We start from the raw sequence: 16,405 nt of genomic DNA, 5'->3' as shown, positions 1-16,405 counted from the left end.
GGACGGGACTCGTTTTCCAGCGAAATTCGAAGATTAGTCTTTCTCGCCTAAGGGTCAATCACTTTTAGATCATGGCTTGTAAACGTTACGATAGCAAGCCTCTCTCCAGCCGGAGAGCCTCCAGGACAAGGAGCAAGAAAACAGGTGCTCAAATGTGGTTAAGTTTAAAGTGCAGCTTTAAAGAGTATAAGTTGCGACGCTTTAAGCAAGAAATATGAAGCGACGACTTTGGCAAGTCACATAGGCGTTAGGAAAAAGGTGTAAAATATATCAGATGCTTGCTCATTTCATGAATCTATCCTAGAGTAAGAAAGGGTTTAGTTAATGGAGATATTAACTCTTCCGGGAACCAGTAACACATAAACTATATCAAACCAATCCCAATGGACAAACCCTCGATCCACTCCTAGCTCTATAGCCCTCCTCTCCTGGGCCTATGTAAGAAATCTTCCTTTCAGTCGAGCTCAATTGCATAGAACCTGCTTCGTACTTTCCAGCCTCTTTCACTCCCTCTCTCGCTGTTAGTTAGGGAAAAGCCCTAACAAATAATAGATAGAAATAGCAAAAAGGGGCTGCTAGTTGTAGCGTGATAGCGTAGCGCCAGCAAAGTGCTCTACAAAGGATGCTCAACCCCCTTATCAATTATTTTTGAGTATTTTTTATTTTTAGAAACTTTTTTTATTATTTTTCCCCTAGTGGTTCGACAGCCGTTCACGGTCAATAAAATGGAATATGTTCTAGTATACTTAAACCAAGAATGTGGCACGCCCCTATTTGTATTATCATATTTCACACTATGCCTGGTTCTTTTGCGCAGTGTCATAGTAAGGATAGAATACTTAGTTAGACTAAGGCTGGGCTGCCCCTGCTCAGGCATTACTGAAATAGCAGAAATGGCATCTACCTTTCCAATGGAATCTTTGACCGGCTTTGTTTTCGCTCCGCTCGTACGTGGCACTCCTTGCTCGCGGAGCGTCATACCAAAAAAAGAAAGGTTTTGGAAGCCCTGATCCACTCACTCCATCTAGAGGTGAAACCAAACTGCTGCAGCATCCTCAATATATCATAAGATATCAAATTGGATATCTCTTCCCTCACCTTCGGCGACCCTTATACTTTCTTGAGATGCAAGCAGAGGTCAAGAGAGGCGTGGTAACACAAAAGAAGTCCTATATAATAATGAAACCTAGTCTGCTGCTCGCTTGTCATGAGCGGCGGGGAGGTAGGCGAAGGTAGCTTGCTTCTCTTCTCCTGGGCTACCACACATGTTTTTTGCGAAGAAAATGCAGCGAGCGGTTATTCGTTTAGTAGAGCTACCGACCGCCGGACGACGACCACTTATTCAGTTTGTTATCCGTTTCACCGAGAGTGAGGCTTTCCCACGGTAATGGAAAGGTCAGCGGAATGCATAAAGGAATGCGCAATCAAGCATGCCTCAACTGGATAAATTCATTTATTTTACACAATTGTTTTGGTTATGTCTTTTCTTCCCCTACACCTGCTCGGTCGGAAATAGTTGCTATTTACCTATGATTACTCGGTGGCCTCAGAGACCGAACTGATCTATTAACACCTACCTTATCTATGGGGTCTCAATCTTGAACTCAACCTGATGCCTAATTGCCTGAATCTCTGCTTCCTTTTACTACCAGCGGGCTAGCCTTAGTTATATTAAAAAAGAAAAAGGCGCTACTATACAATACATTAGTAGGGTAGGCTTTGCTAACTCAGCCGCTTACTTCTACTAATGGAGAACACCTCTTCTCGGGCTTCTGGCTTTAGTTTACAAACCTACTTGTCTTTCTTTTTCTTCCTTGACATTCATGAGTAAGATCTTGTGGTAGACTGCCCTCCTGGGAGGCACTTGGCAACTCACTCGTGCAGGGAGGGAAAGGGCTTCTCTTTCTATAGGAATATAGACCTGTCTTATTTCAACTCTTTTCCTTTAAGTGATCTTATTTCGGGGATTGATCGGTCTGTGCCACAAAGATGATTGTAGAAAGATACCAGGATTATACTCAAAAGACTTGCTTTTGTTGTTCATATTCCTTATCATATTACCTATTATCTTTTTTAGGAGTGTCGATTGAGAATACTCCTGCTCATCTTCCAACTCCTTTAATCCCGCAGCACTTCCATATGGAGAAGAAAGATAGGCTTACCATGTTCCATCAATAGCACCTAACCTATGCCGATTTTGGCGGACCGTGCTCAACCCCGGTGAACTCATGCGGTTCCGCTTGGGGCGGGCTCAACTATCTCACTTGAAGAAAGATAGACTAGAGAATATAAATAGAATATAATCATGGTACAATCTATCATAAGAAAACGCAAGTTTCTGGCCCTTCCTACGATGATTATTTAAGTCGCAGTACAAGATGAGTTCCCGTTTGAAAAATCCTTTATCTATTAGGTACGTTGCCCTTCGAGCCCTCAAAGAGGAACCATCACTATCTTTTTGTTAGGAATTTTGTCTATTTTATTCTTTCTTCGGGATTCAACGGCAAAAAGTCGACGTGAAGAGGGGGTATATGGGATATCTATCTACGGGGCCTGCACTTTATTATAGGGAAATGGGGGAAAGATGAACTTCATTCGGTAGCAGCATTCTTGAAGACTTTCCCCGCTCTAGAACAATAGTAAGTAGTCAGTATAGCCAGTGGTTGGCCTTAAGCCTAGCTGTGTTACGAAATCGTGAGGCTTAGACGTGCATCCGCTATACTGTACGGGATTTTGATATGCGAAGCTTGTCTATGACTCTGGGGACATCATGGTGCCACCGTAGGCCACGTTGTGCTATCGTGAGCATGAGCTTGGGTTCCGCCATGCTTGCGACGATAATAGCTATAAGGTGGTGTTTGGTTTTAAGAAAGGGGAGGAGATGAAAAGAGTGGAATGGAGGGAAAGGAGAAGAGAGGAGTGGAAGAGAATAGTGAAATTAAATTTCATTATTTGGTTTGACATAAAATTTAATAGGGAAAGGAATTGTAATTTTTTTTTGGACAAATTTATCATTTGCCTTAAATATTAAATTATCTATATTAATAATAAAATATAATTTAATATTAATACCAAACTTTTTTAATTTCAAAAAGTTCTAAAACAATTCATGATTTATATTTAATATAAAATATAAAATAATTTAATATCTTAAACTATTTAATATAATTTAATATTAAATATAATTTAATATAAACAAAAGCCAATCAATATAAGTTAACGTCAGTCAACATAAGTCAGCGCCAGTCAACGCCGGCCGGCTATTTTCCGACAGAAGTCTGGCGAGTTCCGGCGGAGATCCGATGTGCCGGCGGTGGTTCGGCGAAAATCCGGCGAAGTTCCAACGGAAATCCGGTGAAGGTCCGGCGATAGTTAATTTATATTTATATATTTTCATATTAAATAAATAAATAAGTTTATTTATTTTATTAATTTTTTTAAATCATTCATTAAATTTGATTAATATAAAATTATTTATAATATTAAATTGATAAAATAAAATTATAAATAATAATAATTATTAATAACATTAAACAAGTTGAAATGTTGAAGGGCAATTTTGAAAACTTGTGTTTTCAACATAAGAGGAATTTAAATTCTTCACTCTTTGGTGTGGAATTTAAATTCTACATTATAAGGGATATTAAATTTTAATGGAAATTAAATTCTTATATATTTTGTGCAACCAAATAATGAAAATAAAAGTAAATTTTAAATTACTTTCCTCTCCTCAATTCTCTCCCCCCAACCAAACATCACCTAAGTATACGAAAGAACCCCTTTTTTGTAAATCCTATGATGCAATTGGAGCTTATCGGCAGAAAAGAATCAATTTAGAGCAGTCTTTCTATCCTTTTTTTGGGGTTGCATGCCTAAGGCAATGTTTTTCGTTTTTGTAGATTGAGATGGATTGATCTTCGCTATCGTGCCTCTTCCTTGTACCAGTGGATGCTGCGGCAGTGCCTAATAAGCATGTAGTAAATGACTCTTGTTTCCTCGTCAAGGGTGTAATAAAGATTCAGTCCATAAGGGTTGCATTCTATATATGCTTTCCAAATTGTTGGGGTCGTTGCGTGGCCTCAAAGAATTGTTCCTCCGGTGTGAAACCAGTTGGTTCCGTTATAAAATGTGGTGCCGGTTCATCTCTCTCGACCAGTTCAGGTTCGTTCAAGGGAAGGGTGCTCGAGGGGACCCAGACTTGAAATCTCTTAAAGAAAGAAAGCTTCCGATTCACTTAGAAAACACTGATCCCTCACCTTGATACTAAACCGGATCGAGCCCGGGATCTTCTTGAAATGGGAAGATCTAGGATAGGCGGTTCTTTATCTTTAAGTTCATTCACTATAGGTTCTCTTACTTGCTCTAGTGGCTGACAAACGCCAACCGGGAGGGGAGGCTCAGGAATCGACAGGTAAGATAGATAGTTGAGCTTTTGAGGTAAGGAATTGGCTTGTTCAGGTCAAATCATCCATGAACCCAAAGTAGCACATGCAATTGGATCACGCTAGCTCAATATTGGTGTGCTTGAAATTTGCATGCAAGGAATTTGTCTTCAAATTTACCTCTCAATATTGGTGTGCTTGAAATTTGCATGCAAGGAATTTGTCTTCAAATTTACCTCTCAATAGTGGTGTGCTTGAAATTTGCATGCAAGGAATTTGTCTTCAAATTTACCTCTCAATAGTGGTGTGCTTGAAATTTGCATGCAAGGAATTTGTCTTCAAATTTACCTCTTCAAAGTTGAATGCATGCATGTGTATTTGAATTCCAATTTTGAATTTTTCAACAGATGGCGTGTAAGGATCGCCTTAAGCTTGCGGTCCAAAATCCGGTGAAATATCCGCCATTTCCATGAGCAAATATTGACAAATCATGAATGAATTGCGGATCGACCATTCATAATGGCCAAAGACCTTTCAACTTCTTCAATGATCCCCAACCTCACCATTTGGCATTTAATTGCATGAACAAAATTGTCAAAGAATTTTGCTATTTCATTATTACGCTTTTACCGAGCAATTATTTTGCCCTATTTTCTTTAATGTTTTCCCACATTCAAGTCAAATTTTCAACATGTAGAAAATTTAGCACTTGTTGGTCGGGTTAGACTTCTTTTTATCGCGGTTTAAAAAAATTCAAATATTTTAATAATAATTTTAGCTATTGAAAATTATATTTAAATAAATTTTTTTTAGGGAACAATAATGGAATTAAAATTTATGTGGTTAACAATATTGATTATTGATGAAAATTAAAAAATAATGGTTTAAGTGAAACAACTTTTTCAAGAAAACAAATTTACCAGATTCCATGTGTATAAATTTGTTGAAACAGATAGTGAAAATATATAAGATTTTCTTATTTTCCCAAGCCTTTTGGTTTTCAAGCATCTATATTTGGCTAGTCACCCGAATGTAAATCTTGAGGGAGATAGAAGTGTTATAATAAGCTCACATTGTTTTCAAAAAATAGAGATAAACAAAGAGATTGGGCAATTAATCAATTAATTCTTATGTATTTTTTTCACTTATGTTTGTTTAGCCATATTTGCTATTAAGGTTGGTTTAAGATAAATTTTATTTCAATGTTTTACCCAAGATACATAAAATGACCAAATTATCCAAAGATAATGTGATAATGTTCCTATATCTAACAATCTAAGTATTTAGTTTTGTGACTTACAACATGACATCCAATAAATTACATGAGTCTTATGCCATAAAAATATTTTGTTAGTTTAACTAAATCTTAATAATCATTCTAATAAATTTGTTTTGATAAATTTTTTAGAAATTATAAATTTTGTATAAAATTCAAAAACTCTGAACTTAAAGTAAATTTTTTGGTATTTTGCTACTTTTACCTTATAAGAGTAAATAATCAATTTAAAATTATGACAAAGCAATCTTTTTAGTCAAATATGATAAAAAAATTAAAGTCACAAAACAAATCAAGGTAGATTTAATTAATTACTTCTCAAACTTCTTCTTTATTTGAATTTTCTTAAAAATAATGTGAATTTATTATAATTATTTTCTTGAAGTAGGGTGGGTTTACAAAAATTGTGGTATGAAAATATCAGCACTATAAAGAAAAAAAATGAGAAAAAAATGGTCACATTTCGTCATTTAACAAAATGATTATATAGATACTTTTGGAATAATTACGCCTAGATAAAAATAATTCGATCACTACAATAAAAGACATAGTTGTCGTAGGAAGAGACGATGTCACTATTTTTTAAAACAACTATATATATTTATAAAAATTGTACAAGACCACGTAAGTGCTTTAATTTCCCCTTAAAACAATTTAAAAAAATCAATTGAAGATTCGGATCCCTTTTTTTTTTTTTTTTGCAATAGTACAATTGGAAGAAAAATATATCTACAAAGCTCACAAAAGACCCGTCATCCTTTTATCAATCAACCATTGTATTATATATTCATGTGAGAATCTGAATACTCACAAAAATTGCTCGTGGCATAGAGCAATAGTCACCATTCATTTCGCATAGAAAACGTCGTCATTTTGTTTATAAACCAAAAACTTATTATCACTTATTTGTCACCGGCCTAAAGAGTAGTTTTCAAATAGTATTATTTGGTTGGTTCCGAGTTTGAATCCTAAAACTAAAGGAAATAAGGAATTAATTTGAACTTTGTCTACTATTCTATCATTTAAAGAAAAAATAAATAAAATATATATTATCACAAATTTAAATTATCCATTTATAAGGAGAAACATAAGAATCATGGCTGATTTTGTCAATTTATGTGTAAACAGTCAAAGACGCCGAGATAAAATTAGTAAGTGAAAAATTATCTCACTCAGAAATAAGGAGACAATTTTCGGATTTTGAACGGCTAAAATAGCTCCATTGATTTTAACATCTAGAGCGTACAACATTATTGCACGGAAACACCACAAATTGAGTCCCCCACATAGAACTGCCGAGTCTCACATTTTCAACAAAAATCATAAACATTAAAGCACACGGAATTAATTAAATAAATAAATAAATATTTTATTAAATATAATTTTATTCTTAACTTCAGTATAAAAAAATTAGTTAGACATATTTAAATAGAAAGCAAGAATTAAATTACTGCTGCTGCCACTATTCTTCTTCTCCTTTTCTGCCTTGCGTCCGCCTTTTTTCTTTCTCTTTGGCGGCTCCCTCACCTCTTCGTCCAAAAGCCAAAAGCCAAAAGCCAAAAGCCAAAAGCTTACTTATAGAATCTTCAAAATGGGCCCCACTTTTTCAATTCTAAAGCCAAAAGGCTTTGGCCTTTTATTTGTTTTTGCTCTCACCACTTGGTATTTAATTGCATGAACAAAATTGTCAAAGAATTTTGCTATTTCATTATCACTCTTTTGCGGAGCAATTATTTGGATTAATATCTTTAATTTGAACACTCTTGATCTTTTATAGATCTTATACCACTTGTGTTTTAGTATTAGTGTAGGATTAAGATTTAACTTTTTTTTCTTTTTAATTTATTAACCACCAATTGTGTTAATAAAATTTGCTCATATAAAGACCAGATCAAGAGAGAATCATGATTCCAATTATTTTATCCTATTGTCTTTAATGTTTTCTCACATTCAAGTCAAATTTTCAACATGTAGAAAATTTAGCACTTGGTCGGGTTAGACTTCTTTTTATCGCGGTTGAAAAAATTCAAATATTTTAATAATAAATTTAGCTATTGAAATTTATAATTAAATAAATTTTTTTTCAGGGAAAAATAATGGCAGTAAAATTTATGTTGTTAAGAATATTGATTATTGATGAAAATTAAAAAATTATAGTTTAGGTGAAGCAACTTTTTCAAGAAAACAAATTTACCAGATTCTGTGTATAACATTTTCAACACTAAAAATGTGAGTTCCTGATATCATATATAAATATGTAAAAAGGGAAGGGAGGATGAAAGATAAATTGAAGTGAAAGGAAGAAATGGAAGGTGAGAACACAAAACCAAAGATACTTATCTTTGGGGGTACTGGATACTTCGGTAAGTATATGGTGAAAGCAAGTGTTTCTTCTGGTCACAAAACTTTTGTTTATGCTCGACCTGTTACACAAAATTCAAGACCCTCCAAGCTTGAAATCCACAAGGAATTTCAGGGTATTGGCGTCACCATTATTGAGGTTACTTCATTACTCAATTATCTCGATCTCGTTTGGTTTTGTTTCTTCTTTTTTTTTCTTCTTTTTTCCCCCTTTAAATGCACGCGTGAAATTCGAACCTCAGCCCTCTTATACTTCTTTTTATGAGATTAATTTTGTGTTGATCTAATTGGAACCCTTCGATATTATTTATAATAATACTGTTGAAATTAAAACAGGGAGAGCTAGATGAGCACGAGAAAATTGTATCTATGCTTAAGGAAGTAGATGTGGTGATATCTACTGTATCTTATCCTCAGTGTCTTGATCAACTGAAAATTGTTCGTGCCATCAAAGTTGCTGGTAACATCAAGGTATTTGATTGAGCTCTTTCTTTTTTTAAAAAAAAAATAAATCGCTTGTTGTCTTTTTTTTTCAGAAATTGAAATATAGTTTTTTTACTAATTGGAAAATATTAGAAACTTTTAAATGTGGACGTCTGCACTTTGTAAATGTAGATTTAAGTTAGGCAATGGTAGTTAGCTATCAAAGACGTAAAAATATATATGAGGGCTAGTTAATTAGCAAAATACCTAAAATTACAAACTTTAAATTCAGTGTCTTTTTAGTGTCTTTTTACAATTCAGTGCTGCATTGCTTCAAATTTGTTTATACAGGACAGATCTTAAAGACACTATGTTTTGGTTGCTAGAGGTTTCTTCCATCTGACTTTGGATGTGAAGAGGACAGGGTGAGGCCTCTGCCCCCTTTTGAAGCTTGCTTGGAGAAAAAAAGAATAGTAAGAAGGGCAATAGAAGCAGCTAAAATTCCCTACACTTTTGTCTCAGCAAATCTCTATGGTGCTTACTTTGTGAATGTCTTGCTTCGTCCATCTGAATCATATGATGATGTTGTTGTTTATGGAAGTGGTGAAGCAAAAGGTAAGTTTGCTTCCCAGTGCAGAAGTCCACACATATTAAAATACAATTTACACTAAAAGTTCATTTGTTGAATATTTTTTTGATGTTATACCATCTATTTATCTATTTCAGCTGTCTTTAATTACGAGGAAGATATAGCTAAATGTACAATCAAAGTGATAAATGATCCAAGGACATGCAATCGAATTGTGATTTATCGACCGCAAACAAACATTTTATCACAGCTTGAATTGATCTCCCTTTGGGAACATAAGACTGGACGGAATTTTAAAAGAATTCAAGTTTCTGAGGAAGAGCTAGTAAAGCTATCTCAGAGTAAGAATTTTGATTTTTTATTTAATTTTTTGTTTAATAAAATTATTCACTTTTATATAAAGTCATAAAAAGATAAAATCAATGCAACCAGGAGCGAACCGGAATGATGTTCCATTCTATGGGCCCAAAGTATAAATCTAGTGGGGTCAAAACGTAAATTTTTTTTTTTGGTTAAATTTCAAAGCAGGCGCTCATCTTTTATAAATGTTTGCCATAACCTAATATGTTTCTCCTGTATGATATTTATCACTCATTTGACTGTTAATTGTTTGAAGTTAGTATCTAACTAAGCGTACAATACCCCACAATCCGAGTTAGATAATTAAAAAGTTTAAGAAAGTAAATAAAATAAAAAATATCTAATTGTGCCAGTTTGGGTATGGTGTACATAGGATAATTTTTCTTGTTAAATGAAGTCAATTAATAAAGTATTTCTCAAACCTAAAAGTACTTATTTAATGTTAGGGTGATGTAACAGCTTTTATTTTAGATTTTTTTAAATTGAAAAAATTTTAGTTAGCTCATTCTAAGAAAAATTCATATATTTGCCTCTGCCTAGTTCCACCCCTAACTATAAGATTTTATAGGCTTCCATCTCTTTGACATCTCATTCATTTTTACACTTAATTGATATTGTTTATTGCAACCTATTAATTTTTCAATTGTTGCAGCCTTACCACCTCCAGAAGACATACCAATATCCATCATGCACAGCCTACTTGTAAAGGGTGACTCGATGAACTTTGAACTTGGAGAGGATGACATTGAAGCTTCAAAGCTGTATCCAGATTTTAAATTCACCACAATCGATCAACTTCTTGACATTTTTCTCATTGACCCCCCAAAACCTGCACGTACGGCTTTTGAATAAGAAGCTTAATTTATGTAATTTTCAACTTTAAATTGTCTCTGAAACTAGTTCTATCCTTGTTTTGTGTCAATAAATCGAAAGACGGAATAACAGAATATGCATGGAACACCATGCCTATTTTGAAGCTTTTATATATTTTTACTCTAGAAAAATGCTGTAGTAACCAAAGATATAAAATAAAATAAGCAGACAACATAAAATAATCACAATATAGTTTATAGTGAGAATGATACGTTATCAAAGAAATGTTGAAAAAATAATTCATTTTTCAAAAGAAATTTATCATACTCTTTCATTTTGATCTTTCCTCCTTTAAATTCCATGATATAAAAAATTTTTAAGATTCGATTCCCAAGAATTAAGGAAGTGGAAGGCATAGGAGTTGGAGCAGGGGTAGATAGTAGGCTAAAATAATTAAAGTGGAAACTAGTTTTGATCAGGAATATTTGATTAGTGGAAAGTATTTTACTAGTGAAAAATTTAGTTATTCTTAACTTCATTGCTTCAGTCGGAGACATGGCTATGTATTTATAGGCCTTACAAATTCTAGGTGACCACACATTTAAGTGTTTTTAGTTTTCTTTATCGAATGCTAGACCATGAATGAAATTTTTATGTTATAATATATTTACATTTAATTTTAATAAGTCTCATTTAAGTCTTATATCTTTTTTATTTAATTTTTAATTTTAATTTTAATTTGACATTCAAATTTTATCAACCCAACCCAACCTGATGATTTAAGGGTCAAGTTGGATTGGATTGAGCATATTTATTAGGTTGGATTGGATTGATTTTATATCAACGCATTCAATAGTGGTTTAGATTGAGTATTCACAAATCTTATCCAACCAATGCGTAGGGATGGCAATGGCCACCGCCCGCAGCGGGTTTGCCATTACCAAACCCAAACCCGCACAAAATTTAAATTACCAAACCCACCCGCAACCCGCAGCGGGTTTTAATTTTTTTAAAAAAACCCACCCGCAGCGGGTTTTAACAATTACCAAACCCGCAATGGTATCCGGCAGATTTTTTGCGGGTTTCCGTATTTAAAATCACAAATATTTAATATATAAATTTATAATAATAACCTCAAGTTCCATATAACATATTCAATTTTATATTTAAACAATGTAAATGAAAAATTAAAATTTCCACATCAATTCAACACAAATTCTCAAATTTAAGTATAAATTATACAAATCTATTTAAAAAACACAAACTAATATCTAAAAATAATAATTACATTTCATATTATCATTTAAAACAAGATCAAAGAGAATATATTTATTTTATTCACCACCATAAGCACCCATCTAACACAATGCCTAAAATAATAATTAAGATTAATATTTTCAAATACTAATTCGAAGGGAAATGCCTTTAGTTTTCTTTAGGTTATGACTTTAGAATAAGAGATGAGCCATATACACACATACACAACTTTGAGCCTTTTGCTATTTGGTAATTTGATTAATTACATTATTTTCTTTATATATTTTTATATTTAAATTAAATTAAAAATATTTGAAAAAAATTATTACGGGTTTGGTGGATATTCATGCGGGTATCCACCGGGTATAAGGTTAATACCAAACCCACCCGCATCCATATGCGGGTTTTAATTTATAATACTAAACCCGCCCGCAACGGATAAAATTACCCGCAACGGGCGGGTTTTGGCGGGTGGATTTGGGCGGGTTTGCGGGTTTGCGGGTACAATTGCCATCCCTACCAATGCGTGACCACCCCTAAAATAACGTGCTTCTCAAATGAGCTTATTTATGCCGCCAACTTCAGATTCTATCTTTATTTCACAAAATAGGCAGGGGAAAGCAGACAAATCCTATGATAAAATTGGAGAAAACAATAGAATCACTTTCAAATGGTCAAATTGTTTAGTAAACTTAGCGCTAGAATGGATTCAATATGATGGTAGTTTCGAAAGTAAAAGTTAAATAATCCATCTAGCATTCAACATTAAATGTTAAGTTATTCTTTTTCACACTTAATTTTATTCAAACTTATTTGATAAATTTTCGGTGTTAATTTAAAAACAAACAAATTGAAAATAGCTGAATCTAGTTTCAATATTAAGTGAAAAAACAAACAACACCGAACCCTTGATTCTGGCATTTTCCTTGTATGAAGTTATTTAATCAAATAAAAAATTGTTTTCTTATTGGAATTGCGCATCGGTGTTTGTCTCATACCATTTATATTCATATCATATTTTTCTTCTTTTTAATCTCTTTTTAAATTTTATTGTATTCGTAAAATTTTCTTTACACAGAAAACAGAAAATTTTACTAATAAAGGGTTCATCTCACTTAGCGCCCTATTTGTTACGCAAGTAGTTTCAATATTATTTTGTTAATGAGTTTGAAAGCATTCAAATTCAATTGTTTCCATTTTTTTAGTTCATTTTATAAAATGCATTGATGAAATTTGAGATCATTTTAGTAATTGGGGTTCATTGAACATAAGGTTGTACTTTTGATAAAAGTACGGAAATTTTATTACTAGTTGATAAAGTGACCAAATTAAATATGGATAATTGCATTAAAGCCTTATTTGGGGGTGTCAAAAATATCCGCGCAACCGGACTTGGACAGAACTTACGCGACGTGGGCCAAGTAACATCTAGTCAAGGGATGAGGTCAAGCCGTAGCCCCAGGCATCACTTGATAAATTGGGGGTAATGTCCAAAATTCTAATTTTATTAAAAAAATATATTATTTTAAATAATTATATTTATTCGGCCAATCTATTACAAACGTTAAAATTTTTGAACATTTAAATTCATATTTCATGCCTAATTTCATTGAAAAAATTTTAAAAATTAAAAATTATATAAATCTAAACATATACATACTTAATATTATAAAATATAAAATCCAATGCTTTTGAAGCTCGAACAAAATGCCTAGCCTAGGTGTTCAAAAAACATGTCCGTGTCGGAGCTGGGATTTGCCATTCCTGGGCCCAACCCCCGGTTTTGTCATCCCTGGCCTTACTATATATATAATTCCATGAAATCTGATTCATCATCTATTGTTCATAGTTTCTTGTCAAATTTATTTCAATTTTGAACAATATCAAATATAAATACCATTTCACCCTTGAAAAATTAAATCTAATTGCAACAAAAAAAACAACATGAGAGCACCAAAACTAATTGAGTAATTGGTTTAATCTATAGGGATTGAAAGAACATTTACCTTATTTATTATTTATAACTATTTATTTAGATCATTGCAAAGTGCTAACAAATAAAGAAAAAAAAAATGATCATTACACTTCCAGTAATACTAGACATTCTTTATTGTATCCTTCTTTGTTCTAAATGATTTGGGACAATCAATAAATTGGAAACTACATATTAATCTTATGCTTTCAAATTCATAAAAGAAAATAAGATTGAAGCTACTTGTGCAATAAGTCCTCGAGCCTTAGTCGAGAGGTTTTTAAACAGTTTTATTTTATTGGAATTTATATCCTAAAGAGAATAATTAAAAAAATTGATTTAATCTTTAACCATGCATTTGGTTATTTACTTTTTTTCCCTGCTTGTATAACAAATACGCCATAATCTACATGAGTCCTTTATTAGTAAAATAATACCAAAATAGAAAAGAATTAAATACACCCACTATTAACTTACGGGTCTTGTTATCTTACAATATAAAATGTAACAAACATTAAAGAAATTGACAAACAAATCAACAACATTACACCACGTGTAACTGTTATAATTCTAATTTTATCGATTGAAGCGGTTTGTAGCCGGTTGAAAAAAGTTGGTCGAAAGAGGAATAATTTCTACTATAGCCTGTGCAACCCAAAGCGACATGATTTCTTTGAACTCTCAGGCTGAGGAAACTTCCGACTTGCGCATATCCGCCCGTTCTGAGCAAGAAAACGAACAGATCAAGGTCAGAACGGGATCGGGTGTTTTCACGTCTCACCTTCGTGCCCGGTTTGGCGGGTAGCTTGCTTCTATGGGTCATGTATGAACAGAAAAACTCATGCAGATTGACCTGGATGATCCTTGGGGTTACTTTTTTATTTTTATGAAGAATTTTATCCGATTTGCTGCCAAACGCTAAAAAAATAGAGTTTTTGTTGTCCATCTGAAGCCGGTGAAAGATGCAGTTTCATGTCCTGCTCGTATTGGATGCAAAAAATTGAAAGTTTAATTAGATTCATTCTAGTTTTTTCGTGAGTTGATTAAAAAGACTGGACATAATTTATGGATTTTATGCATTACGCTGCCTCTTCATCAAATAACTCAAAAACGAATCCCTTGTAATTTTAATGTGGGCTAATTGGGGAGCAAGAAATGGTGTGCTTTTTAAAAGATGAAGATGCAGAGAAGATTTTTGCTAAAGCCGAAGCCACCTTCACCCTTTGTGCTGAGAGTAGTCATCAATGAGGTATTAATTTTTAACTCCATTCATGCAAACTCCAAGGAACTTTTCATGGTCGCCTGCCCCTGGATATTGGTATAAATTAAATCTTGAAGATGATTAAATCAAGGACAGGAGTTGGTGATATTATTAAAAAATAATCATAGTTGCTGTGAAAACTAGCTTTAATGGCGCTTAATCGAATTACAAAAAATCAGGTTTCTTGCCTCCAAACAATAGTCCCTGCTTTGACCCGGTAGCCCAAGAGATTTTCTTTCACCAGTTTTCCCAGTTTTCCATCACTTCTTTTTTTCTATTCATTTCATTCCCATCCGTTCGATTTTACTGTTCACACCTAACGGCCCTCATTCATGTAATGTTTGTTACATGATCATGTAACTTAACCCCGGCCTTAACTTATTTGTTCTCTAAAAAGTCAAAGTCAAACTAAGTCTACAGCGTAATTCTCTTTCTCAATTGTTTTGAAGGAGCGGGCTAAGTTACGGATTCAGTAACTTAAAGATCCAGCTTTAGCCAACTCCCATATACACTCATTCGGTGGCTTTTCTCTCCCCTCAAGACATGTGTGCTCCTCTCATTGGGTGTGTATGTTACAGATTCTGTAACATAGCAACCGCCTTGTTTTGAATGGTCTTTTGATTAGAAAGGAAATGAAAGCCTGAATAGTGGCTTGGTCATGAAATGAATGACAAATAAATGAAGCACGCTATTTATTTATTGTTATTTCTTTAGGCATTGTGTAATATGGTGTATATTAAAAATTGGAAAGATTTTGTAATTAATAGATATGTTATGGAGTACGTTTGTTTACCATCAACTTCTAAAATTTTTATGAAGTAGTTTTTCAGTAATTTTCTTAGGCTGATCATTCGAGTTCAAATATTTAAAGAGGTAGGAGGCAAAAAAAATTAATTTAAAGTTTTTTATCACCCTCTTATCTTTTTTAAAAATTATACCAAAATTTAGAAACTGTTTCTTTCTCATTCAGACATTCAGATAGATGGAAAACGGAAAAAATAAAATAAAATAAAACACATTGATGAAAGACTATTACATCTTATGCTGCTTTGAGAAACTCCAATGTATTTCGGAGTGAGAATTACTTGCGTGGGGGCGGACGACCACGTTGGACCGGCCGTTTAGCAGACCATGGGACCCGCAAATTTATATGGGTCCCATATAATTTAGTTTTCGGGTCCCGACTGGTCAGACGCACCGCAACCCCTTTAACAGTCTAACCCACAGAAGTTCGCAGATGCACCACCTGGCAGCCTAACCCACCCAAGTTCTCGGTCAGAGTACGTATCAACAGCAAATAACTACATACACGAAAGCTGTATTAATTTTGCTAATTGTTTTCCGATAGGACAATCGAATGAATAATGCCATGATTGAATTTTGTCACTCAACTTTTATAACTACAATCATCATCGGTCTAAGTTCAAAATAAATGCAACAACATTCTACAAAATAAGCATTAAAAATAAATAGTATGTCTACCCAAGCCAAGTCTTTTTTCCTAAAGAAGAAAGGAAATATTTCATTACAAATAAATTGGGAATCCTAAATTATCCAGCATTATATGTATCCATTCGCAGTTTTACTTCTTTATTCCAATCGTCAAGAAGGCTAAAAATATTATAGATCTGTGGCTGTACGAAAAAGCCAAAGGTTGTGATCTAACAGCCCCCTAAGGCTACGTTTGGCACGCATGATTAGATTGAATTGG

At 33.5% G+C, this 16,405-nt stretch overlaps 1 protein-coding gene across 1 annotated transcript; it reads left to right on the top strand.

Annotated features, from left to right (window-relative positions):
• The first annotated feature begins 7,963 nt into the window (after nt 1–7,963).
• On the top strand, nt 7,964–10,243 carry LOC18049358 (eugenol synthase 1). Its single transcript, XM_006441469.1, has 5 exons — nt 7,964–8,158; nt 8,356–8,490; nt 8,829–9,057; nt 9,169–9,372; nt 10,044–10,243. The coding sequence occupies exons 1-5, from the start codon at nt 7,964–7,966 to the stop codon at nt 10,241–10,243; spliced, it is 963 nt and encodes a 320-aa protein (XP_006441532.1).
• The last annotated feature ends 6,162 nt before the right edge of the window (nt 10,244–16,405 follow it).

Source organism: Citrus clementina, unplaced genomic scaffold (genome assembly GCF_000493195.1).
Source record: "Citrus clementina cultivar Clemenules unplaced genomic scaffold, Citrus_clementina_v1.0 scaffold_3, whole genome shotgun sequence".
Classification (NCBI taxonomy): domain Eukaryota; kingdom Viridiplantae; phylum Streptophyta; class Magnoliopsida; order Sapindales; family Rutaceae; genus Citrus; species Citrus x clementina.
This window is presented reverse-complemented; position numbering and strand designations above follow the sequence as displayed.

What these genes read in the sequence shown, in the direction of transcription:
- LOC18049358 (XM_006441469.1), top strand. Translation starts at nt 7,964, where the DNA reads ATGGAAGGTGAGAACACAAAACCAAAGATACTTATCTTTGGGGGTACT. An exon ending in AAGTTGCTGGTAACATCAAG is followed by an intron (nt 8,491 to 8,828) that starts GTATTTGATTGA and finishes TTTGGTTGCTAG; the next exon opens with AGGTTTCTTCCATCTGACTT. An exon ending in GCTAGTAAAGCTATCTCAGA is followed by an intron (nt 9,373 to 10,043) that starts GTAAGAATTTTG and finishes CAATTGTTGCAG; the next exon opens with CCTTACCACCTCCAGAAGAC.